General features: G+C 44.6%; 1 protein-coding gene across 4 annotated transcripts in view; it reads right to left on the bottom strand.

Moving 5' to 3' along the window:
• Window positions 1-26535, bottom strand: part of LOC146573582 (calcium-dependent secretion activator 1-like) — a 329487-nt gene that overhangs the window by 210892 nt on the left and 92060 nt on the right. For all 4 annotated transcript variants that reach the window (XM_085272827.1, XM_085272826.1, XM_085272828.1 and 1 more), the window contains exons 6-8: window positions 18415-18536; window positions 8937-9048; window positions 8710-8849 (exon numbers count right to left, since the gene is read on the bottom strand). In XM_085272827.1, the coding sequence (XP_085128953.1) occupies window positions 8710-8849; window positions 8937-9048; window positions 18415-18536 (374 nt within the window). The remainder of the gene's footprint in view (window positions 1-8709; window positions 8850-8936; window positions 9049-18414; window positions 18537-26535) is intronic.

The following is a 26535-nucleotide window of genomic DNA, read 5'->3' on the forward strand; positions in this document are numbered from 1 at the left end:
CTCGCGGATCCTTCCACTGACCACGGCACACCTGCACCAGGGTAAACCTCCACCTGACGCAGTGCTGCTTTACAGGTGAAAATAGAGCAACAGGACCGCTGAGTCTTTGACTTTATTTATTTTCTGCTGTGTTTTACTTGCATCTATTTGAAAGACTGAGTGTAAACACAAAAAATATTTTATTTTATGTGCTGGAATGTGCAGAAAATAGCTTTAAATGTTAAACTAATTTCTTCCAGTCAGAGAATGTTGCATATAATTACATTTTTGCTTGATGCATAAAGTTAAAAGATTAAAACTGATAAAACAAGTTTTAAAAAGAGACTTTTCCATTTGATTACATTTTATATGATGGATTATGTAGAAAAAGTAGAATTAGGCTGAAAGATCTATCGCTTTATCACCTCTTCAGGTTGTAAATCGTGTTTTAAAAAGTAACTAAGTAACTAAGTATTTAATTACTTTTGAAAATAAGTAATCAGTAAAGTAACGGGATTACTTTTTTGGGGAAGTAATCAGTAATTAGTTACTGATTACTTTTTTCAAGTAACTTGACCAACACTGCTTGTCACCACAATAAAAGGAGTGCTATGGGGAACCTGGCTGAGAGTCTGACGGAGGTCAAGTGGGTGGAACGACACTTGGCTGCAGGCAGGTCTCCCTCATGCATGAGTAACACGAAGAACTTTGCCTACTTGGTGTTCAATGCTTTTGCTGTGTAGTTAAACTGTCTCGTTCCAGCGGTGGGCCTGTGCTAGACAGACCCAACAATTGCAATCCACTACTATACTGCTAGCTGATATTTTAAGCTTGATAAATTATAATCATTCATAAAGCGACTTATTTCACATTGTAAAATCCTCAGTTAATGATAATTAATTAACCCAACACAAAACTACTGCAAACAAACCTGTTGTTGCAATAGCCAGCTAGACTGCTGTAGGCTGTGTGGGCTAGGTGGTGTTTAGAAAACAGGATGGGCTTCATAAATATTTGGAAACCTTTACGGAGGAAACCTGGTGCAAAAAATAAAGATTTATCTATGTTTACGTGCCCCACCCTCCCTCCCTCCCTCCTTGTTCTCAATTCTTTAACTTCTTCACTCCTAATTAGTACACGGGGATCTGCCAGGCCCGGGAGCCGTCGCCAGTCCCCTTCGAGGCCTTCCCCAAACCGCAGCTCAATTCATGTCCAAGCATCATCTTTACCTACTAAAACGCTGTCAAACCTAAAATGAGGACGTGGGCCCAGCTGGTAAATAGGAGGTTACTGGAACTGCAGAAGAGAGCTGAGCAGGAAACCCGGCAGCTGGAAATCTCCACAAGCAGTCAATAGAAAAGAAATTGAAATAAATTATCACTGTTATCGTAATATTATGTACGTCCCAGGTCCTTGTTGTTACAGTGGTGCCAAAAAACCAGTACAGCCAGTGGAGGTACTGGCAAAGATGCTGGTAGAGCAAGCTGCCATGCACCAGGAGAAGGCAGCAGTGTACCAAGATCAGCTCAGCTTGGTACAGGGCCAGTCCAAACGCCAGACAACAGTGTTGGAGGACCTGGTTGTTTAGCCTGCGCTTGGAAGCTGAGTGACGTGGCAGCCAAGAGAGGCAGGCTCGGCTGCTGGACATACACAAATATCCCATAGTGCCACTTGAAATGATATAAGATTGCGTTCACGATCAATAGAGACTTGTAGTGTTTGTGCTGCACTCAGTGGTTGTCCAACTCTGACTCTGGGGAGGAGGAGACATCGGGGGCTTCTCGGGAAGTCCAGTGATTTACTCCAGTGAAGATTTCGCTCTAGGGCAGTCTTGGGACAACACTCAGTGCTTTGAACAGGCGATCGATAGTTCAACAATCAACAGTTGAACAGTAGACCCTGATGTAGCACTGACATACCTGCATTTTGTGTTGATTAGAGACAGACTCTATTAAGTGAGTCGTAAAAGTCACACAGAAAAGGAAAAGACCCAGTTGTTGGTGCCAAAAAGCCACCAGCAAATGATTTTCCAGGTGGATTCCTTTAACCCCATGGCAGGGATATGACAAAACTCTGGAGTGAATAATGGCCCAATTCTATTAGCTGGGCATCCAGGGGGATGTGTGCCAATAGTGTGTAATGCCCAGAGTGTCAGGCCATGAACCAACTAGCAATTCCAAGAGCACCTTTGTGCCTGTTACCATGCTGCCTTTCCAGGCCCAGAAACAGCAGCAGTGCCTGTACAAGAGAGACTCGGCTCGGACAATTTTCACTGGGAGATAAAGCGCTTGTATCGCTCACTTCTTCTAGCTCAAAGTTACCCTTTGGCAAGTGGGGGACATTGACCACAACATGGTGCCATCACACAGGTGAGGAGCCATAGTGGTATATCACCTTGTGTGGTGAAGAAAGATGGGTCTATACGGTTCTGCGTGGAGTACCACCAGCTGAACGAGGTTTGATGCTTATTCCGTGGCCTGGGTTGACAAGCTCTTGGACCGGTTAGGCACTGCTCATATGTTCATAATGCTTTAACCAAGGGTTAGTGGCAGATTTCTCCACAGTATAAGGGAAAGACAACCTTCTCCACAGAGGCACAGATTGTTTTTAACAGACAACCTCATGCATTTGTAGTCACCATATTGTTGTTATCCCTTCTTTAACCCTCTAAACCTTTAAGATTTAATGAATATTCCTCATTTTCATCAATTACATAAAAAATGTTAATCGAGTGCTTTTTATTTTGCATCACGTAAGAACTGATGTTAGTGGAAATCTGGTACTTTTGAACCTGCTGTATTTCCCATAAAAGTGGCGATTGTGCCTGATTGTTGTGCTAATGTTGCTATCACTACCTGCATTGCAGAGATTCAAGGAGTTAAGAACTCACATAAAATGGCATACACATCAGCCCCCCAAAATGCTCAAAATAATCATGATTTTACTCAAAGCATTCATGACACGTTTCCACATCAGGATGCAAATAAATATCCAGACAGACTGGCCTGATCTTGGCTGGTTCTGTGCTTGCCCCAGATATTTATACTTTACATTCTGTATTTTAAAGGGTGGGCAACTGTCCTGTTTATCAGCTGTCCCCAACCCCTGGGCTATGGACCAGTACCAGTCTGTGAGTCGTTTGGTACCGGGCTGCGAGAGTTAAGGCCCGGGTGTGAAATTTATGGTTTTCAGGGGTTTTATCGTCAACTCGGTTTCCCTGGGTCTTTCCCGTGTTGTAGTTGTGCGTCTTATTTATTACCATAGCGACCAGAGAGCATTAAGGGGCAGAGAGGAGGATGTTACTCTCAGTGTTGTTGGCGCATTTCAGGAGCACGCTGCTATTAAAGGTACACAATTACATAGTGAATTCACGTTTATTATTATATTTACAAAATACGACAGTTTTTGTCTTGGTCGTATCATTTTATTTTGTTGCATTTATCTGTAACACCTTAAAGGCTGGTCCGTGAAAATATTGTCTAACATTAAACCGATCTGTGGCACAAAAAGGGTTGGGGACCTGTATATGGCATTCTATTGAATCTTTCCCAGCAGAGCTTATTCATTCAAACCCAGTCACCAGTCTGCTGCAGGAAAGTTTTGTTTTTGTCTTACTTACTATATTTAGTTGTACTATTGAGAAATATAGTAAATGATGAACTGACTGGTTCTTACAGAGCACTTTACTACTCAGAAAAGCAGACAAATCCATGTATTCTACCAGAGAACTTAAAGCACTATATACAGTTTGGTGGGGGTGTGGTCTGCAGAGGAGCAGTGGGTTCAGTGGGCAATGCCAGAAGGCTGGCAGAGCAGCTGGGACTAATTGCTGTGATCAGTCCTGCCTATTTAGTTGCAACCTGGAATGTCTTATGCTGGGCTCACACTGTGCGATTTTTGGCCCATTTTGAGCCGATTTTTGAGTCGTGCGACCGTTTTGGCGATCGGCCCGGTTTTGGCCTTCATCGTGCGTCGTGCATTGTGTAGTATACGTGGGGTAACGAGACGCGATCATCAATCGCTTGGTCGGGAGGATTTCAAATCCTCGCGACCGTCGTGAGGGTGTCACCGCAGTTTGTCACACTGCGCACGCGCAAACACAAATGTCAGTGAAAAAGACGGAGCAGCACAGCAGTGCAGCGTGTGATCTGGACACAAGCGACGGAGGCACAACTTGTAGAACTTTGGAAAGCTCATCCGAGCCTTTTCGATGTGGCCTCACAAAATTATCACGACCACAACAACCGTGAAAATAGTTGGATTTACACTGCTGCTCAATCACAGCTGATCAATGTTTTTCATTAGCAATTTAGCAAAGTTGGTGGTGGCGGTGTGTCTGTGTGAGTGAAAGACAGAGAGGGAGAGCGAGCGACAGAATTTCTGTTATAACCTTAATGTTATGGACGCACAGTGTGAGCACTCAGGTCGCATCAGAGCATCGGGCGGTATAGTGTGAGACCCTGCATCGTGACCTATGAACTTCTAACCCCTGCGAGTCAATCGTACAGTTTGAGCAGGAGCTGAATCGCGCGACTGAAAAAATCGCACAGTGTAAGCCCAGCATTATTTACAACTGTTTTTGAAGAAAAAGTTATAAATAAAATTTAACCAGCCCATTAACATATATATGTTTGAGTTCTTCGTGTCACATCAAGCTTGCCTCATTCAACCGTCAACCATGGCGCCAAGCTGCTGTTTCTTTGAGAGGTAAGACCACTTTTTTCTTTGACTATGTTGTGTAGTATCTACATGTTGAGCATGGTTATATTTTGCGTTTGTCTTACGAGACATGTTATATAGTTTGCGTATGCTTGTGCTACATTAGTTTTACTGGATCCTGGGCAAGTTAGATATGTCTGCTTTCATCCTGCCAAACCTTGCCATCCTAACACGGGAACCGTGAGACCACTGGACAGTTGGTGTGTATAGTTATACACTGTAGGGATGGGTATCGGTTGAGGTGGACGCTTCACTTTTCACTGTTAAAGGAAAGCACTTCATTGGCGTTGTGTTACTGGACTGACCCTAAGCAATCATTGCAAATAGCAACGTTGCTATCCATTTTAGACACTTAAAAAAAAAGCACTCCACAGACCTTACTAGCATCACATGTGCATAACTCAGGCGTCATCTTATCAATGTGTTATCTGGTCTTCAATGTTTTTTCTTCTACAGACATTAGACATTTAATTGAAAGTCTTGATGTTGCATCTGTCTACATAGTGTTAGTTACTAACCATAATGGTAAGTGACCTGTATTTATATAGCGCTTTATTAGTCCCTAAGGACCCCAAAGTGCTTTATATATCCAGTCATCCACCCATTCACACACTAATGAGCCGTTGTGTTTTGTTTTGGACTTGGTTTACACAAATGCTCACTGAATGTCAATTCAGTTCAATAAAACTTTATTGATCCTGAAGCAATGTTCCCTCTAATGTTTCATGTGTCTGAGCGAACACACAAACTCCCTGAGCGTCCCTTGGACCACTGTGAGTGACATCAGGCGTGTGCACTGTGGTCACGCCAGCATCTAATCCATCCAATTTACATGGTTTATTAAAATAATCAAATTACAGCATTTACATTTATGTTAGACTACTTTTAATTAACTGCTTTAGCCCACTTACAATGAAAATGCAAAAAAATCTGTTTCATGACCTGTGTAGTATGTTAACACACTAACTAACACTAACATGGAAGTAAAAATAACTTGAACTCCAATTTTAAAAACACAACTTTCTTTCTTTCTTTTTTAATAAAGCTCTGACTTGTATTATGAGTCTGTGGTCTGGGAGAGAGTCTGTAACTCTCTGTCTGCAAAATACTATAATGACCAATGTTGGGCAATTAATTATATAGTTACTTCTTCAAAAAAGTAACTGAGTTATGCAAACAAAGTTTTTTGCAGCTGTTTACCTGAACAAGCAGCCAAAGTGTTTTTAAACAAACATTTCAAACTATTTACAGAACAATCAGCTGCTCTGCATCAAATTATTTGAGCTGCTTCAAAGAATAATTTCTGTCCACTATGAGATGAAGGAGAACAACAGCCTGATACCTGCAGGCCTGACAGCAGCAGATGTATCACTGCTGTAACACCTGTAACACTCAGCAGGCGCCTCATTGTTCTGACACACAACAAAACTATTGACTACACTACACACTAACTACACACTAACTACACACTAACTACACAAGACAACACACTAACTTTAGACTCCAAACACGCTAAACGTCTCAAATCTCTCACATCTCAAACACGCCGTCACTCCTAAAACTTCCCCCTTCCTAAACGACTAAATGCCATGTTGCCATATCATTTTTTGATTGGTCGACATGGTACATTTTTCCACCAATAGGAAAGGCTGAGGGAGGGGGGCTGTTTTTGCTCACAGGCTTTTGAGCGTTTTCCTTATAAAACGCCATTTTTACCGTTTCTTCCCGCAGTAAATATGAACAACGGCAGTATTCAGGAAGAAAACCAAACATTGCAGATATTTTATCATAACTCTGGTTTTACGTGGCCGATCAACACAATTTAAAAACTGGTATAAAGTCCTCACAGTTGTTCCGTCTGTCCTGCTCACATCTCCAATGGTTGTACACGTTGTCATTAACGTGGCTTAACTCCTCATCAGACGCTTTGCTCGCTAAAACACCGGTGTCGGCACATAAGGACGCTGTCATAGGCTGTCAACCACGTTGATATACGAATGTGAATCGCGTGATTGGCTGGACTATGGGATAAGGTGGCATCGTTCTAAACACATACAGGAGCAGCCAGTCACTGACTAACACTGCAAAACAGAATTGTTAACGTATTTATTTTAATTTCAATTCAGGTTAGATTTTTTTTTTGTGTGCAACGCAGATTTTCTGTGCGCAGAGACGTGCCAGCAGTGCGCAATTGCGCACGCGCGCAGCTTAGAGGGAACGTTGTCCTGAAGGTTGACCTTCAGGATATGTTGGCAATAAAGTCAACGTTTCATTTTTTCTTTTTGAGTGAACTTGTTTTCATTGCCTTTTTTTTTTTTTTTTTTACTAATACACTTTTTATAACAAATTGAAATATTTTTTTCTTTAATTAAAAGTATATGAAAGATTAAACAAAACTAAAAGGCAGAATTTGAATGAGCGGTTTTAATACAGTAACTGCAACTAAAATACTATAATTAGAGTACAAGATACAACAGTAGTAATAGATAAATAAATTTAAGTAGCGAGAAATAATTGTCTTTAAGTTTTAGCTATTTTTTAAAAATTAGACTCCAGGAAATAAATAATTTATGTGAATTAATGATTTTGAGTAAAGTAAACTTAGTTTTTCTACTTCATCGGTTTCTGCGTTGATACAAATTCACGTTGTACAAAAACTTAAATGGTTTAAGGCTAACTAGTTTGGGCTCATAGCACATTCAAGTAATTTCAGCCTGAAAGTTTTTATTTCTAATGGGGGTCATAATAGAGTGTGATATTTCAGGTCCTGTGTGGATCTGCACATAGTCACATTCAGTGGTAGCAATAACCAGTAACCACAAGAGGGAAGCAAAAGATTATCTTTTGGACAAAGCACCCTAGTGGCTCATCAATTACACACCCAAATATTAAGTGTATCACACTCTAAATTAACTCTACAAGGGTTATTTAGAATTAACATTTTACCACCTGATTAAGATCAGATATACAGTTATCTATGTATTCACATGTTGGTTATTTAAAAAATAATCATAAAATTGGGTTGTAAAGACTTAGAAATAATGAAATAACCATCAATATTAGGGAAGTTACACTTCAGCATGTGACGTAACAGATCCAAATGCTTACCTCCGGCACGTTTTAAAAATATAAAATTAACAATAAATTAATTAACAATACATTTCTGTTTCCCAAGTTTTTAAACTTAGAACTTCTTCTATTTACGTTTTCTATTTAAATACCTTTGGGTAGTTTGATGTTTAGCAAAGCCTCTCATTCAATAAGCTCTTAATACACTCATCTTCATCAGTATTTGAACACTAAGAAAAAATGTTGTAATTTTGCCTATGGAAATCACAGTAGATCTTAAATTGAACAAGAAAGATATAATAGAAGAGCAGACACTAAAGGTGGCTGCGGTAAACACCTGACAACGCATCTCAAGGTGGGAAATATAGGATTTGCTAAAAAAAATCCCACCTTGTGTGAAGTAACTCATGACTAACTGAGAAAAAATACTCCAATAAACAATGTTTCCTGTGATTTGTAGTCAGAAGTGGCGAGTACATCTCTTAATAACTAAAAGCTTGCTGTACTCTATCTTTGCCTCCAGTACTATTGTAAGGAAATTGGAGTCATTTTAACAAGGACTTTGCCTTTAACTTGTACATTAAACAAATCTTGACTGCTTTCTTTATAGGCGCAATATTGTCAAAATTGGAAGCATCCTGTCTCAGAACCCACTTAGCCCATGTATTTTATATTTCTATATACTCATTCTTTTGTACTTTATTGCTCTAAAAACTGAAAAACTCCCTGAAAAACTTACACTTTATCCAAAATACTGATAGAGACTAAAAGGAGAGATCACATTTCTCCTTAATAGCTTTTCCAGAACCGGTCTGCTGAAATTATTCTGATGTACAAACTAAAACAGTAACTATTTTAAAGCAGCTACAGTTTTACACTGAACCATGATAACTCAAGTAGCTTTATATTGCCACAAGAATGTTTAATCTCACAGTAACTTACCCACAATGCTTCATGTTCTGTGGTTTGTCCATGCGAATGGCCAGTTTGATCTTGAGGTCACTGTCTGAGCAGCCTTTACACACTGTCATCTTATGGAGTTCAGACTGCTTAGGACTGTTGGGAGTCGGGTGGAGAACAACCTGGGAGTGTTCCCACCATTAATGTATATGTTGTATACAAGTTATACAAAGGCAAAGTGACCAAAATGAAGCAGAATGATTTCTTACCCTCCCCAGCTCCTTATCTTCCAGAGCTAACACTCCTGTGCTCTCAGTATACAGCTTCACCTTCACAGCAGGCAGTGGCTGAGTGGTGGTGAAGTCGCCCTGGGTACCCCAACTGCACACCAACACAAATATAGACACAACCACATATAAACAAAGAAAGACTGTTAAACATTATTATGACTCCTGAACTACCAGTTAAGCCTTGAAAGTTGTGCAAGTCTATGTTTGCTGGTGAGAAGCAGGGAGATGGGTGCTTTTGGACTATGGGAGGTACAACAATAGAAACTTTCATAGCGTAATGTACTCAAAATGTAACAACAGTGCAAAACACAGCTCTAACAGGCTGTCACAGTCACACAGTCACTTGACTGTCACTATACTGTAATGTGACAGTCAAGTTTTTGTCACATGCTTTCATTGTCTTCGTCTTCCTTTCACTCCTCAACCGAGTGAAAGGAGATGGCCCCGCCCCTCCCTGAGCCTGGTTCTGCTGGAGGTTTCTTTCTCTTAAAAGGGAGTTTTTCCTTCCTACTTTTGCTAAAGCGCGTGCTAATAGTGGGTCATATGGTTGTTGGGGTTTTCCTCATTTTCTTTGTATTCTTTGTATTATTAACTATATCTATCTAATAGACTCAAATTTGTTCACGCAAAAGGAGAGTCTTCTTCACACACTGAGGTTAATTATGGAGTTCCACAGGGTTCAGGGCTAGGACCAATTCTGTTTACATTATACATGCTTCCCTTTGGCAGTATCATCAGAAGACATTGCATACTTTTTCACTGCTATTCTGATGACACCCAGATCTATGAGCTCAGTTTGGATTCGGGAGACAGACACTATCTCTGCTTCCAAGATTAGGCTTCAAACTTTCCTCTTTGATAAAGCATATAGTTAGGGCTGGACCAGGTGACCCTGAATCCTCCCTTAGTTATGCTGCAATAGACGTAGGCTGCCGGGGGATTTCCATGATGCATTGAGTTTTTCCTTTCCAGTCACCTTTTTCACTCACTATGTGTTAACAGACCTCTCTGCATTGAATCATATCTGTTATTAACCTCTGTCTCTCTTCCACAGCATGTCTTTTATCCAGTCTTCCTTCTCTCTCCCCAACCAATCACAGCAGATGGCCCCGCCCCTCCCTGAGCCTGGTTCTGCCGGAGGTTTCTTCCTGTTAAAAGGGAGTTTTTCCCTTTTAACACTGTCACCAAAGTGCTGCTCATAGGGGGTCATATGATTGTTGGGTTTTTTTTCTCTGAATGCATTATCGTAGGGTCTACCTTACACTATAAGGCATCTTAAGGTCTTGATGTTGTTGTGATTTTGTGCTGTATAAATAAAATTGAATTGAATTGAATTATAAATCTTAACTTGTTTGATCTGCTGCTCACCACAAACAAGCACAATCAGAATCAGAATCAGAATACTTTATTGATCCCTGGGGGAAATTATTTTTTTGTTACAGTGCTCCATTATAAACAAACATTAACAAGACAGACAATACGCTAACTAAGAATAGTACTATATATATATATATATATATATATATATATATATATATATATATACACATACATACATAAAGTCGCTTATTATTAAATAGCTGAAAAAGAAACATGTGTAGTTGTAGCAGTAGCCAGTGTGTTAAGTGGATGCGTTGTACAGGGAGATGGCCACAGGCAGGAAATCCTGAGCATTTTCTGGCAGATGTTGAAGGACCTCAGTCGCCTCAAAAAATAGAGACGACTCTGGCCCTTCCTGTAAAGTGCTGTGGTGTTTTTAGCCCAGTCCAGTTTATTGTCAATGTGTACTCCAAGGTATTTATAGTGCTCCACAATGTCCACACTGACCCCCTGAATTGAAACAGGGGTCAAGTGTTTCCTGGTCTTCCTGAAGTCCACGATCAGTTTCTTGGTCTTTGCCACGTTGAGCTGCAGATGATTCTGCTCACACCACGTGACAAAGGAGTCGACCACAGCCCGGTACTCTGTCTCATCATCCCTGCTGATGCATCCAACCACCGCAGAGTCATCAGAAAACTTCTGAAGATGGCAGGTCTCTGTGCAGTGGCTGAAGTCTGTGGTGTAGAGGGTGAAGAGGAAGGGGGAGAGGACAGTCCCCTGTGGTGCCCCTGTGTTGCTAATCACCTTGTCAGACACACACTGTGGGAGACGTACATATTGTGGTCTTCCTGTCAGGTAATCAACAATCCAGGACACCAGAGAAGCATCCACCTGCATCGCTGCTAACTTATCACCCAGGAGGGTCGGCCTGATGGTGTTGAAAGCACTGGAAAAGTCAAAAAACATGACCCTCACAGTGCTCGCCGGCTGGTCCAGATGGGTGTAGACACGATTGAGCAGGTAGATGATGGCGTCCTCTGTTCCGAGACGAGGCTGATAAGCGAACTGAAGGGGATCCAGGTGTGGTCTTACTATGGGTCGCAGCTGGTCCAGGATGAGCCTTTCCAGGGTCTTCATGATGTGGGAGGTCAGTGCCACGGGCCTGTAATCCTGGGGGCCACTGGGACGTGGCGTCTTTGGTACAGGGACGAGGCATGATGTCTTCCACATCACCGGGACCCTCTGCAGACTCAGACTCAGCATAAACAGTTTATGAAAGACTCCACACAGCTGGGGGGCACAGGTCTTGAGGACAAGGGGACTCACTCCGTCTGGTCCAGCAGACTTGCCTGAGTGAAGTCTCCTCATTTGCATCTCAACCTGGTATTGAGTGAAGGTGATGGGTGGGGGAGGGGTGTCAGGAATCTCACAGGAGGCAACATGTGAAGAGAGAGGCTGGCACAGTGGTGTGGCTCTGGATTCCAGGCTGACTGCAGGTGAGGTTGTGGGGGTGGGAGCAGACACTGTGGTGTCGAATCTATTGAAAAACAGATTCAACTCGTAGGCTCTGTTCTCACCTCTCTCAGCTCCCCTGCTGTTGGTTGGCCTGAATCCAGTGATGGTCTTCATGCCCCTCCACACCTCTCTCATGCTGTTCTGCTGGAGTTTCCACTCCAGCTTCCTCCTGTAATTGTCCTTAGCCTCTCTGATCTTGTCCTTTAGTAACACCTGGACCTTCCTCACCTCCTCTTTGTTGCCCCCTCTGAAAGCCCTCTTCTTGTTGTTGAGGAGGGCTTTGATGTCCTTAGTCACCCACGGCTTGTTATTTGGGTAACAATGAACAGTCTGAGCTGGAACAATGGAGTCGGTGCAGAAAGTTATGTAGTCTGTGATACACTCAGTAAGCCCATTGATGTCCTCGGCGTGAGGCTCACAGAGTGTTTCCCAATCGGTCACCTCGAAACAGCCCTGTAGTTCCGCTATTGCCTCCTCTGACCACCTCCTGACAGTCCTGGTGGTCACAGGTTCCCTCCTCACAATTGGCACATAGCGGGGGGTGAGGTGAATCAGGTTATGATCTGACCTACCAAGTGGGGGGAGGGAGGAGGAGCTGTATGCATCCTTGACATTAGCATCTAGAATTTTTTCTCCTCTGGTCGGACAGTCCACATATTGTCTGAATGTTGGTGTATTGTCCAGTGATACATGGTTGAAGTCACCCGAGATTACAATAAAGGCTACACTCTCAGTATTCCCTCTGACTCCGTACCAGTGCTGAGAGCTCGTCGATTTTATTCGATAACGATCGCACATTTCCCATTACGATAGACGGCAGACACGGTTTATACCTCCTCCTCGCTTCAAGCCTCCGACCCTAACTCTAATTCTGAAAACACAACTTAATTATTATTATTATTATTATTTTTTGTTCTGACTTGTATTATGAGTATGAGTCTGTGGTCTGGGAGAGAGTCCTGTAACTCTCTGCCTGCAAAGTACTATAATGACCAATGTTGGGCAATTAATTATATAGTTACTTCTTCAAAAAAGTAACTGAGTTTTGCAAACAACAAAGTTTTTGCTGAAGGGGATCCAGATGTGGTCTTACTATGGGTCGCAGCTGGTCCAGGATGAGCCTTTCCAGGGTCTTCATGATGTGGGAGGTCAGTGCCACGGGCCTGTAATCCTGGGGGCCACTGGGACGTGGCGTCTTTGGTACAGGGACGAGGCATGATGTCTTCCACATCACTGGGACCCTCTGCAGACTCAGACTCAGCATAAACAGTTTATGAAAGACTCCACACAGCTGGGGAGCACAGGTCTTGAGGACGAGGGGACTCACTCCGTCTGGTCCAGCAGACTTGCCTGAGTGAAGTCTCCTCATTTGCTGGAGTTTCCACTCCAGCAGAACAGCATGAGAGAGGTGTGGAGGGGCATGAAGACCATCACTGGATTCAGGCCAACCAACAGCAGGGGAGCTGAGGGAGGTGAGAATAGGGCTTTGGAGCGTGATGTCACGGGGGTGGGCGTGGAAAGGATTTTGGCCCGATCCGCCATTTTGGGGGTCTAAGTAAGGAGCGAAAGCATAGCCATGGTTCGTACTTGCTGTGTGGTCGGCTGCAATGTTCGATCTTACGACCGGCACGGGAATAAGTTTGGATTGTCTTTTTATGCTTTCCCAACCTGGAAGCAACATGAAGGAGCTCATGTATCGGATATTACCAAACGAAGGCGTCTAGCCTGGATAGCAGCCGTGAGACGAGCTGATATCAAGTTCTGTTACGTCTCCAGATATCAGTTGGTGTGCTCAAGACATTTTCATTCCGGTAAGTTCTAAATATGTTCACATCACACTTTATAGCTGAATAATATCATCGTTGGTGGTCTCGGAAGTTATAGAAATTGCGATCAAACATAGAATGGAGTGACTTGATTGGTTGATGTAAAGACAATAAATGAAATGAGACAGGAAGGACACAAATTGGCGTTAATAATTTACCCGATTATCAATGTGTTAACTTGCATGTACTTTACAATTACGGGCATATAATATGATAACGATATTTTAGCAGTTCAATGATAAATGTGTAACATTAATTATGGTGGGGGGTGGAAAATGGCTATTTCACTCGATGCACTCCAGCTGACTTATTTTGACGACGTACTCAGAGTTTGGCGGCTTGAAAATAGCCAAATCTTGCACCCAGCCATTTGTAAATTGGATGTGCGCCTCCAGTGACTTGTAATTACGAAACTGGTTCGCTGTGTAAGTGCTTACTCCACAAACAAGATACGTGAAGATATCGGGGTAGGACAGTGGCGGTAAGTCGTCTGGGTCTTTACTCCACTGCCGTATTTCATATGGGTCCAGATTTGCGATGCACTCTATTTTTTTCAAGTACCGCTGCTTCGCCTCTGGACGCAATCGGTCTCTATACCGTCCGTTTTCTTTTGAGCTGCTTTTAAGCATGTTTCTTGTCGTCGTCGTTCCAACACAGTGTGTTTGTTTTGATTCGTAGACCCCGAAAATGGAGCTGCGCTCCCACAGTGCATTGCGGCGTGACGTCAACTCCAAAGCCCTATAGAGCCTACGAGTTGAATCTGTTTTTCAATAGATTCGATACCACAGTGTCTGCTCCCACCCCCACAACCTCACCTGTAGTCAGCCTGGAATCCAGAGCCACACCACTGTGCCAGCCTCTCTCTTCACATGGCGCTGTTGCCTCCTGTGAGAGTCCTGACACCCCTCCCCCACCCATCACCTTCACTCAATACCAATACCTCAAAATGCAGCCAAGGCGTTTTTAAATCAACATTTCAAACTATTTACAGAACAATCAGCTGTTCAGCATCAAATCTGATGCCACACAAATTATTTGTGCCACTCCAAAAAATAATTTCTGTCCACTATGAGATGAAGGAGAACAACAGCCTGATACCTGCAGGCCTGACAGCAGGACATGTATCACTCCAGATGTAATGTTAAAAAAAATTCTACCAACCGTTAACCATAATTCAATAACCCTATAAACATAATAACCAAATGCGCTTTTAACTCTTATTAGAATGAGATTTTATCCACTATGGTGCAAAGTTTTTAGATACTGCATTGATAAAGTACAAGAGATACAATCAGTGCTCTGTCAGTGTTTACTCAGCATTCAAGGACAGCAATATTTGCATAGTATTTTTACTGACATATAGTGCACATATGTTTTGGGCAAAAACATTTTTGAATATTGAAATACGAAAATTTTTAACATACAATTGGCAAATTAGCCAATGCCAATGCAAAACTTTATCTGCCTGTTAAAAAAAGAAGATAATCTTCTCACAAACTGGTGTTTGATTTTGAAACAGGAAAAAAGTGGGGAAACAACTGAAAAGACTAACATTTGAATGAAACCTGAAAGCAAGTTAATACTTTCTCTGCTGCGTTATGATAAACTTTGGTAATATTGATAAAGAACAACACTGGCTGATGATGAAATACAGTCAGCTGGCATGGTGACACTGCTAGTATTAACCCTCTCAGGCTCAAATTTAACTTTTTGTTGCTAATGCACAAGTCCTAGCGGTACCTGCAGTGGTACTTCTGAGTAAAACAAACTCATAAAATATGTATGTAGAGTAATCAGGTTGTTGGTTTTTAACTGTTGCAAATCGGCAACGCCTGCCTTGAGAGGGTTAACCTGCAGGGCTGGACTGGGACAAAAATCGGCCCGGGCATTTTGACTACAGACCGGCCCACCAGGTATTAAAGCCATAAAGCCTTTGAATGAAAACAAATGCTGTTGTGACAGTGATGTACAGTCTTGTTGGTATATGTATGATTTCTATACATTTTACCTCAAATAAAAACTTTGTTCGCAAGATTCAGATAATTATTTAATTAAAGCGAGACATTTTAAATGAGAATAAGAAAGAAAAGTATTTCTTTGTGCCCCCCTCTCCCTGTTAATGCCCTACCTGGCCCCCTGGCAAAACTGCTAGACTCGCCCCTGCACAGTTACGGTACCAGTTGTCAGCTACATAGAAAAGGATCTGGTTTCAATCCAGTTTCATGATTGAAGTAGCAACAGGAGAAGGAGGGGGAGAGAATGAGAGAAGAAGAGGCAGCTGTGCGGCGTAAACACACAGAATAAATCCAGCTTTGTGTCTTTTTCCATTCTAGCTAAAGTACGGGACAAACTGCGTCCCTACTCAGCTCAATACGTGTAATATTTTCTCTGAATGAGGGACCATTCTGTGTGTGTGTGTGTGTGTGTGTGTCCGGAAGGCTGGTTTACAGGCACCATTAGGCCAAGAGGAGTTCCCACACTGAAGCTAGCCACACCTGTAGCTCATCAGCCATCGCCAGCTGTAGCTGATTGCCTTCACCAGGAGCTGCGCTGTTTAACAGTGTGGCTGGGCTTCAGTTGGTGGTCGATAATTGAGTTAACCCCATTTGTACAGCCGTGGATAACTTTGATATTTGAAAAACCCTAGCTATCAGGAGATTGCCGAGTCATCAGAGTGTTCTGTTTGTCTACACTAGGAATCGGGAGCAGAGCGGTGTTTTCACTGGAGCAGAGCCTGGGTGTTTTTCGAGTTGTCACCTTTTACGATTTACAAACACAGGCACTATGTGGGGATTCAGGGAGAATCGCCACAGGAACCACAGTGCTGAGTTTCATAAATAGTTATTTTACATTTCATTGTAAATAAAATCGCTGTTCTTCATCAGAGTCCTCTGTTTGGGTCCTAGTTCTTTCCTGGAACTTCATGGTCTGCCACCGCAGTCCGTGACAGACTAATCCAGCCACAATGGACTCAGCGGGCTCTAACCTGCCAGAATGCTGTGAAGAGATGACGCAGATTTGTGAGCATGGAACATGGGCCCGTAGCTGGCTCTGGACCTCCAGAGAGTTTGCAATCAGAACTCCCAACTTTGTTACCTCTGTCCTCTGCAGAGAAATCAAGTGAACTTATTCAGCCATCAGTGTACTTCAAAAAATGTTAACTCTGAGTCTGTTGTTCCAGAGTTGGGGAGCTCAGAGCACACAGCACGCAGAGCCAGGTGACTTTTTGGTCCGGTCAGGCCACATGGAGATGGAGATTCTGCCCAGGGCTTCCCCAGAGGCTGAACTTATGGCCTCTGGCACCTCTGGACCTCTTAGAGATTGTAAAGCCTGGTGTTCCACCCTCTGCTCCACCATCTGCAGCTGCCACACCACTCTCTACTCCACCATCTGCAGCTGCTACGCTGTCGCCTGGACCTGCTCAGTCTGAGCTGGAGGTTGCTGCATCGCCTGCATCTGATCTGCCCGAGTCCGAGGTCTACACGCTGGAGGGACCCGCTCTGCCCGAGTCCGAGGTCTGCATGCCAGAAGGACCTGCGCTGCTCGCACTAGGGGTCTGTGAGCTGCCTGCACCTGAGGACATCACGCCACCTGGTCCTGCTTCGTCTGGCCCTGTGTGCCAGCCATCTGCCAAACTGCCAGTGATTCTTCTGCCACATCCACGTCCAGGACGGCCTGCCCATCCACATCCCAGGTCACCTTCTATGCCATGTTGCCGCCACCAGACCCGCGGCAGGCCACCAGAGCTGCAATGTCGCTGCTGGATCCGCAGCAGGCCACCTGAATTGTTTCACCTGAACTACTTCCCTTCTGCAACTCCACAATCTCCCACTGCAGTCCATGACAAAACTCTCACTGAGGGAATGTGAAGAGCCATAGCCAGGAGCTGAGGGGAATGGACTTCAGTGTTAAGTACCTGTTTCCCAAAGAAATCGTGGAATGACGAAGGTCCTGTTCCCAATCCATATAAAGTTCATTCAAAGAGGCTCCAAAGCCATCATTACGGTTGATAAGCTGTATGTCAACAGGCAGCTTTATTGTGATCAGAACATACCTCTCTGACTGTAACGTTCCTGAGTCAGTTGATTTATATCCAGACAAAGACGTTTTTCTAGCTGCAATTCACTACACAGCCATACACCACAGACAGACAGAAACGCAAACACAGACAAAAACGTCCAAGTCTCCATAAGATAAATCATATTATTAGGATTAAGAAAATATATGGTTTAGTTAAGTGTTAGCTATGACTAGTGAATATAATAATGAGGTTGTCTGTGAAGGTTCTCAGTCATCCAGGTCATCGTAGTCAAAGGAGCTTGCAAAGAAAAGCGTCTGGACTTCTTTAAGTTGCTTGAAGAAACTTTCACCTCTCATCCGAGAAGCTTCTTCAGTTCTAAGGTCAAATGGTGGAGAGTCCCAGATTTAAACCTAGTGGGAGTTTCCCCACACACATGATCCTCTAATCGCCTGAGCCAACTGGGTGTGGGTCCCAATCAGCCAGAGTTTCAGGTGAGCCCAGGATGTGAGTGGGCGTTAAGGCCACAATGCCATAATGGCCATAATGAGTTGTAATGAAATACACCCTGAATTGATGTGCTTGTCTTGATGTGTTGATGATGATGATGACATTAGTCATAATGCCCAAAAAGTGTGTTTAGTGTAATGGAGGTCCTGTTTTTCTTTTCTTTTTTCCATGTCTATTCATTGTGTGTGTGTGTGTGTGTGTGTGTGTGTGTGTGTGTGTGTGTGTGTGTGTGTGTGTGTGTGTGTGTGTGTGCTCATTCTTTACATACATGGGTTTTGAGGCCTCAGCCTGATCTGTCTGCAGTTTATGTCCTCCCTCAACCTCCATGGTGCAGTAAACAATCCTGTTTGGAGCCAAAGACCTCAGACCCTGCACTTCCATTATCACCACCTACAACACAAACATGCAGAGGTTATTGATAAAGAGATCCTTTTAAAGCATTTACGTTATGCATGGACAGCAACTGCTAAAATACATTCAGCAGTAACTTATCCAGTAAAAAAATCTCTGTCTCTCTGTCTCTCTGTCTCTCTCTCTCTCTCTATATATATATATATATATATATATATATATATATATATATATATATAGATATATATAGATATATAGATATATAGATATAGATGTATAAAGGATAAGCGAAAGCGAATGGATGGATGGATGGAAGGATGGAGATATATGTATATATATGTCTGTATATATATATATATTCATTAAGGGTGCAACGATACTCGTATCGATATTGAACCGTTCGATACAGTGCTTTCGGTTCGGTACACATATGTATGAACAATACAAAATTTTTAATTTATTTTATCAACTTTCCTTCTGACGATGCTGTCTGTGTCGAGCGCTCAGTGGATCTGCGCTCCACAGTGCAGCCTAGGCGGAGTAAATGGTAAATAAATGGCCTGTATTTATATAGCGCTTTTACTAGTCCCTAAGGAACCCAAAGCGCTTTACATATCCAGTCATCCACCCATTCACACACTACAAGAGTAGTCGAACGCAGATTCACTGAGCGCAGGGCAAGCTAGCGAGACAGAAGTTGAGCTCTCCTTCCAACATGGCAAATTGAACCTCCCCCGTTACTTGTAACGCGTTACTGTAATCCGATTACTTTTTTCAAGTAACGAGTAAAGTAAGGGATTACTATTGCAAAAACGGTAATTAGATTACCGTTACTTTCCCGTAGGAACGCTGCGTTACTGCGTTACTAAAACCGTGATTTTTTGCGAGAATGTCTCACGACAGTGACGTAAGCGAGTGTGCCATTGGTGACAACAGCTGTGTGCAGATCAACAATGGATCACATATCGATTGTGGGAGAGAGTATGAGCGTGCAGCGTTTAAAGCGTGGAAGTGCTGACCTTACTTTGAGTTTGATTCCATAAAAAGTGACAAAAACATTAGCGTCCGCTTTGCATGGGAAGAAAACTTCTTTTTACAGCGAAAAAACCCCTAAACTTCCAAGCAAGCACCGAGTAGCTACGACGTGATGGGAAACTCACAGAGAAACTCGCGGATTCTTCCACTGACCGCGGCACACCTGCACCAGGGTAAACCTCCGCCTACCCCACTGCTGCTTTACAGGTGAAAATAGAGCAAAAGGACCGCTGAGTCTTTGACTTTATTTATTTTCTGCTGTGTTTTACTTGCATCTATTTGAAAGAGTGAGTGTAAACACAAAAAATATTTTATTTTATGTGCTGGAATGTGCAGAAAATAGGTTTAAATGTTAAACTAATTTATTCAAGTCAGAGAATGTTGCATATAATTAAATTTTTGCTTGATGCATAAAGTTAAAAGATTAAAACTAATAAAACAAGTTTTAAAAAGAGACTTTTCCATTTGATTACATTTTGTATGATGGATTATGCAGAAAAAGTAGAATTGGGCTGAAAGATCTATCACTTTATCACCTATTCAGGTTGTAAATCGTTTTTTAAAAAAGTAACTAAGTAACTAAGTAATTAATTACTTTTGAAAATAAGTAATCAGTAAAGTAATGGGATTACTTTTTGGGGAAGTAATCAGTAATTAGTTACTGATTACTTTTTTCAAGTAACTTGACCAACACTGTTGGTGAGTGATGATAATTTGTGCACCAATTCCTCTGACATCGTCTTATCAATCGTTAGCTTACTATGCAAACATGACAAGTGAAATCTCCCGCAGCTTAAACATGTGAGAGGTTGATCGCGCAGAGAATCGCTGAGCTTATGTGAGTGCGTTGTTAGGTGACGGCTGTGTGCGGACAGGGATAGGACCCAAGATGCAGACTCCAAACTTTTTTTTTTTTTTTTTTTTTTGGCCTGTCCCGTTTGGCTCTTTTGCCATCAGAATTGTTGTCTAAAGGCAAAGAAAGATGCCCAATGGATTTACTTTACCAAACTGACCATCCCAGCCTTGCCGTAATGGTCCATTTGATTCACCTTTTATTGTTTATTTTATTTTCACTTACTGAATACGGGACAGACTTGACTGGGGGAAAGAAGGGGAGAAAGAAAGAGGGAAAGAGAAAAAGCTGAGAAGAGGGACGGGGGAGAAGGGCAAAAGACAAAAACCAACAGAACGGGCAGAGAAGAAAAAATGCATATATCAATCACCTGGATCACCTGCTGAGAAAGAAAAAAGAAAACAAGCAGAAGAGAACAAGAGTAATAGAATAAACAACATCACAATGATATATGGGAATATGACAGTAAATACTAAATGTTAAACATTATTGTGCAGCACATAAGATCAACAGAACACAGTGTGCTTTGAGGTAGGAGCCAAAAAGGGTGTAGTTTGTGGGTGTGATCACCCGTTAGTACACCTGTGAGCATGGACGCGTTTGTTTTTTGTAAGGTTCCTTCATGTAATAATCTGCTAGAGGGTGTGGGGGGGCCACAGCCCCGTCCTCCAGGGCATGAAGCAGGTATGGAGGAGATCAAAACTCCAGACATCCAGAGGCCCCCAGAACACAAGAGACCAAGGAAGACCAACAGAGGGGCAGCTGCGCCACTGTCCCGGAAAGAGCTGAGGAGAGTCCCAGATGAGGGCTCACTCAGCAGCCGCGGAGCAGAAGCCAGGGGGAGTTGCAGTGACGCGCCCGTGAGCTCCGCCGGCAGCCAGCTGCGCCTGAGTGACCGAGCCCCAGGCTGAGAGGCCGGGGGCACCCCACCTCCAAAGTGGCCCGAGCGAGCCCCAGGCTCCAGGCCCCGATAAGCGGCCACCAAGGAGTGAGCCAGTGTGTACCTGGACGCCCATCCCCGGACACAAAGAACCACCAACGCACCGATGCACCGATCTGAGATCTCTAGATTATTGCAGAGTGCTTGTTCTACATCTAGCCAAGGTTCATCTAAGGTTCATCACATAACACAGACTCACCTGCAGGCACTACAGAGGGAACAGAGACGTGGGACCAGGGCAGACACAAACACTGACTGAACACGGGGATATAGGAACTAAGGCTACACAGAGACGCGAACTAGACAAGGGGATACAGGTGATAGGGAAGACAGAGCAACTAAAGAAGACAGAGACATAAACCATAAGACAGAACTCAAAGAAACCAAAGACTAAAAAGTATAAATAATATAATAAACTCAAATACCCTGGGTCAACGACCCAGGCATCCTAACAGTACCCCCCCCCCCACTTAAGGGCTGGCTTCCAGACAGCCCAAACCAAAACACCAAAACAAAAAAAACCCAACCAGGGCGGGCGGCGGGGGAAACAGGATGGAGGACTCGAAACAAAACCAAACAAGGAGCCAGAAACAAAAAAAAGAACAAACAATGGAGCCCGGAAAGCAACAGAACAAAAGACAGGCTCACGACAGGCGCAGGCGGCCAGGAAAAACAGTTCACAAAAAGTTCAGGGGGCCGACCCGGATGCTGACGGCCCAAGAGCCCAGAAAACAGTTCAGGGGGCCGGGCAGGCAGGAGACACCGGCGACGACGGAGTAGGTCAGGAGGCTGACCGGGCGGGAGGCACCGGCGGCGGAGCAGGTCAGGAGGCCGGCCGGGAGGCACTGGTGGCGGCGTAGTTCAGGGGGTCGTCCATGACGGCAACGACATCCAGTCATCGGCCGGACAGGACGTGCAGGACGAGCAGGACGTGCAGGACGTGCAGGCCGGACAAGACGAGCAGGAACAGACAGCATGGAGACCTCAGGAGCAGACGAAGCTGAACACTCGGAGGCTGGACCAGGCGGAGCTGCAGAGGCTGAGGCCGGACCAGGCGGAGCTGCAGACTCGGGGGCTGGACCAGGCGGAGCTGCAGACTCGGAGGCCGGACCAGGCGGAGCTGCAGACTCGGAGGCCGGACCAGGCGGAGCAGCAGAGGCAGGACCAGGCGGAGCTGCAGACTCGGAGGCCGGACCAGGCAGTGGAGCCGGTGGTGGCTGAACGGCCTCGCCAGAACCATCAGCAGACACTGGGACGTGCTGGCTGGGTCCTCCCGGACCCTCAGCTGACGAGGCGGGTGGCTGAACGGGCCCCTCGGACCCTCCAGCGGAGACGGGTGGCTGAACGGGCCCCTCGGACCCTCCAGCGGAGACGGGTTGCTGAACGGGCCCCTCGGACCCTCCAGCAGGAAGAGACGGCTGAAGCGGTTCCTCGGACCCTCCAGCGGAGACAGGTGGCTGAACGGGCCCCTCGGACCCTCCAGCGGATACAGGAGGCTGAACTGGCCCCTCGGATCCTCTAGCAGGAAGAGACTGGCTAAGCCGGCGGTTCCTCGGACCCTCCAGCGGAGTCGGGAGGCTGAACGGGCCCCTCGGATCCTCCAGCAGGAAGAGACGGCTGAAGCGGTTCCTCGGACCCTCCAGCGGAGACGGGTGGCTGAACGGGCCCCTCGGACCCTCCAGCGGAGACGGGTGGCGGGTGGCTGAACGGGCCCCTCGGACCCTCCAGCGGAGACGGGTGGCTGAACGGGCCCCTCGGACCCTCCAGCGGAACCAGTTTGCAGAACAGATGAAGTGGGTGTGATGTCAGAATGTCCAGAGTCAGAATGCTCAACAGTTCTGTTGTGGCGGCGGCCAGAACGCCGTTTCCTTCGGGATGAGGAAACAGGAACCGTGGAGAAAAAGAGACCTCCTCCTCATCCTCCGACCACATAGCTGCCAGGAAAAAGGCAGGCGAACGAGAACCCAGCTGGTGTGGGGAGGGAGAGGAAGTCTGTGGCAATGTTGAGACAGAAGGAGAGTGTGTGTTGTCCCGGGGTAACAGTGGCGAAGATGTAGAGAGTAAGAGAGCAAGCTCACCAGCCTTGACTTGCTCTCTCCAGGCAGTAATGGTGTCGTCCAACTTAGTGTCCTTAGCAAACTGGCTAAGCCGGGGGTTAAAGCGAATGATGGCCTCCACCGCACTCAGCCCCACTGCCATGGTCCTTAAATCAGGGGACTGGGCGATGCGGTCAAGCAGGCTCACCATCCGCTCCATCTCAGTGTTGTACTCCGAGGAAAAAGAGTCTGCGGGGTCCATGTTCTGGTCGCGATCTTCTGTTAGGTGACGGCTGTGTGCGGACAGGGATAGGACCCAAGATGCAGACTCCAAACTTAAACTCAAACCAAAACAGCTTTACTGCTGAACGCAAACATAACATAACTGGGGAAAAAACTCAAAATAAACTAACACCGGTGGACTGGCAAAACACACAGCAAAATAAACGGTAGATCACGACACGGACACAGAGAAACACAGGGCTTAAATACACAGAAGGAGCAATCAGGGAATGAATAACAGGAGGGAAACACAGCTGGGGCAAATCAGAACTGACAAGACAAAAGGAAGCGTAAACTGAACACACTGAGATAAGACAGAGACCTTCAAAGTAAAACAGGAAACACATAACACAGACTCACATGCAGGCACTACAGAGGGAACAGAGACGTGGGACCAGGGCAGACACAGACACTGACTGAACACGGGGATATAAGAACTAAGGATACACAGAGACGCGAACTAGACAAGGGGATACAGGTGATAGGGGAGATAGAGCAACTAAAGAAGACAGAGACATAAACCATAAGACAGAACTCAAAGAAACCAAAGACTAAAAAGTATAAATAATATAATAAACTCAAATACCCTGGGTCAACGACCCAGGCATCCTGACATGCGTGTGTAAAAGCAGCAGGATATATATTTTAGTTCTGCTGAGCCAAATAAGACAGGTCAGGGTGAAGAAGTGACAGCCAAAGAAAAGCTTACCACAAAACGGAAAAGTTATGACAAATCAGACTATAAGGCAAAAAGAAAGTGCAGCTTTATGGTTTCATGGACAAAAGAATTTCTGTGGCTGCGATATGATGAGCTAAATAACCAGGGCTGCACATAAGTGGTCCGCAGGTGCGCATTCACTGTCAAAATAAAAAACACGCACAAGATAAGAAGTTGCAACGCGTGTTTGCGTACATAAGATTTTCTGGAGGAGGACAGACATTTGTTTAGAACTCTTAAAGATGTCGAAGAAGCTCCTTTAAGCAATTACTGTGATGTTCCTCCACCTCCAAAGAAATGTCAGGAGTCCGAACCACAAAAGAAGCGCGTATTCTCAGAAAACTAGTTGCAGGAGGTGAGCTGGCTTCAAACAAATGATGAACACACAGAGATGTGGTGCAGAATGTGCCGTGAAAATTTAATAAATGACAAATTAAAAAGGCATGAACTTTTTTTTTTTTAATTGAAAAAATATCGAACCATGACACCAAAGTATCGAACCAAACCGTGAATTTTGTGTATCGTTGCACCCCTAATATTTATATATACACTCAACAAAAATATAAACGCAACACCTTTGTTACTGCTCCCATTCCCCATGGGATGGACGTAGAGACCTAAAATTCATTCCAGATACACAATATAACCATCCCTCCCAAACAGTGGTCACAAATCAGTCCAAATGTGTGGTAGTGGGCACATCTGCTATATTGAGATAATCCATCCCACCTCACAGGTGTGCCACATCAGGATGCTGATCTGACATCATGAGTAGTGCACAGGTGTACCTCAGACTGCCCACAACAAAAGGCCACCCTGGAATGTGCAGTTTTTTGCGCTATTGGGGGTCTGGGGACCCAGAACCGGTCAGTATCTGGTGTGACCACCATTTGCCTCATGCAGTGCAACACATCGTCGCATGGAGTCTATCAGATTGTCAATTGTGGCCTGTGGAATGTTGGTCCACTCCACTTCAATGGCTGTGCGAGGTTGTTGGATATTCGTGGGAACTGGTACACGCTGTCGTATACGCCGGTCAAGCACATCCCGAACATGCTCAATGGGTGACATGTTCGGTGAGTATGCTGGCCATGCAAGAACTGGGACATTCTCAGCTGCCATCTGCCCTTAACAATGTGAACCATGATTCATCCGTGAAGCGCACACCTCTCCAACGTGCCAGACGCCATCGAATGTGAGCATTTGCCCACACAAGTCTGTTACGGCGACGAGCTGGAGTCAGGTCAAGACCCCGATGAGGACGACGGGCATGCAGTTGAGCGTCCCTGAGACGGTTTCTGACAGTTTGTGCAGAAATTGTTTGGTTGTGCAAACCAATTGTTCCAGCAGCTGTCTGGGTGGCTGGTCTCAGACGATCTTGGAGGTGAACCTGCTGGATGTGGAGGTCCTGGGCTGGTGTGGTTACACGAGGTCTGCGGTTGTGAGGCCGGTTGGATGTGCTGCCATATTCTCTGAAACGCCTGTGGAGACGGCTCATGGTTGAGAAATGAACATTCAATGCACGGGCGACAGATCTGGTTGACATTCCTGCTGTCAGCATGCCAATTGCACGCTCCCTCATTGCTTGTGGCATCTGTGGCATTTTGCTGTGAGACAAAACTGCACATTCCAGGGTGGCCTTTTGTTGTGGGCAGTCTGAGGTACACCTGTGCACTACTCATGATGTCAGATCAGCATCCTGATGTGGCACACCTGTGAGGTGGGATGGATTATCTCAATATAGCAGATGTGCCCACTACCACACATTTGGACTGATTTGTGACCACTGTTTGGGAGGGATGGTTATATTGTGTATCTGGAATGAATTTTAGGTCTCTACGTCCATCCCATGGGGAATGGGAGCAGTAACAAAGGTGTTGCGTTTATATTTTTGTTGAGTGTATATAGACATATATACGTATAGAGACATCTGTGCTGAGTATGGTCTGGAAGTCCCGAGATCAAAATGGGAGACGCCCCCAAGAGTGGGAGAGAATGACCGAGCTAAGATCCTGTAGGACTTCCAGATACAGACGGACAAAATGGTGGTGCCTAACCAACCCAACATAGTGGTGGTAGACAAACGAAAGAAGACAGCCATAGTGATAGATGGAGTGGTTCCGAATGACAGCAATATCAGGAAGAAGAAACACGTGAAACTTGAGAAATACCAA

Source organism: Mchenga conophoros, linkage group LG5, assembly GCF_057382185.1.
Source record: "Mchenga conophoros isolate Kocher_MC1m ecotype Shallow Benthic linkage group LG5, M_conophoros_male_GT1.1, whole genome shotgun sequence".
In the NCBI taxonomy this organism is placed as follows: Eukaryota; Metazoa; Chordata; class Actinopteri; order Cichliformes; family Cichlidae; genus Mchenga; species Mchenga conophoros.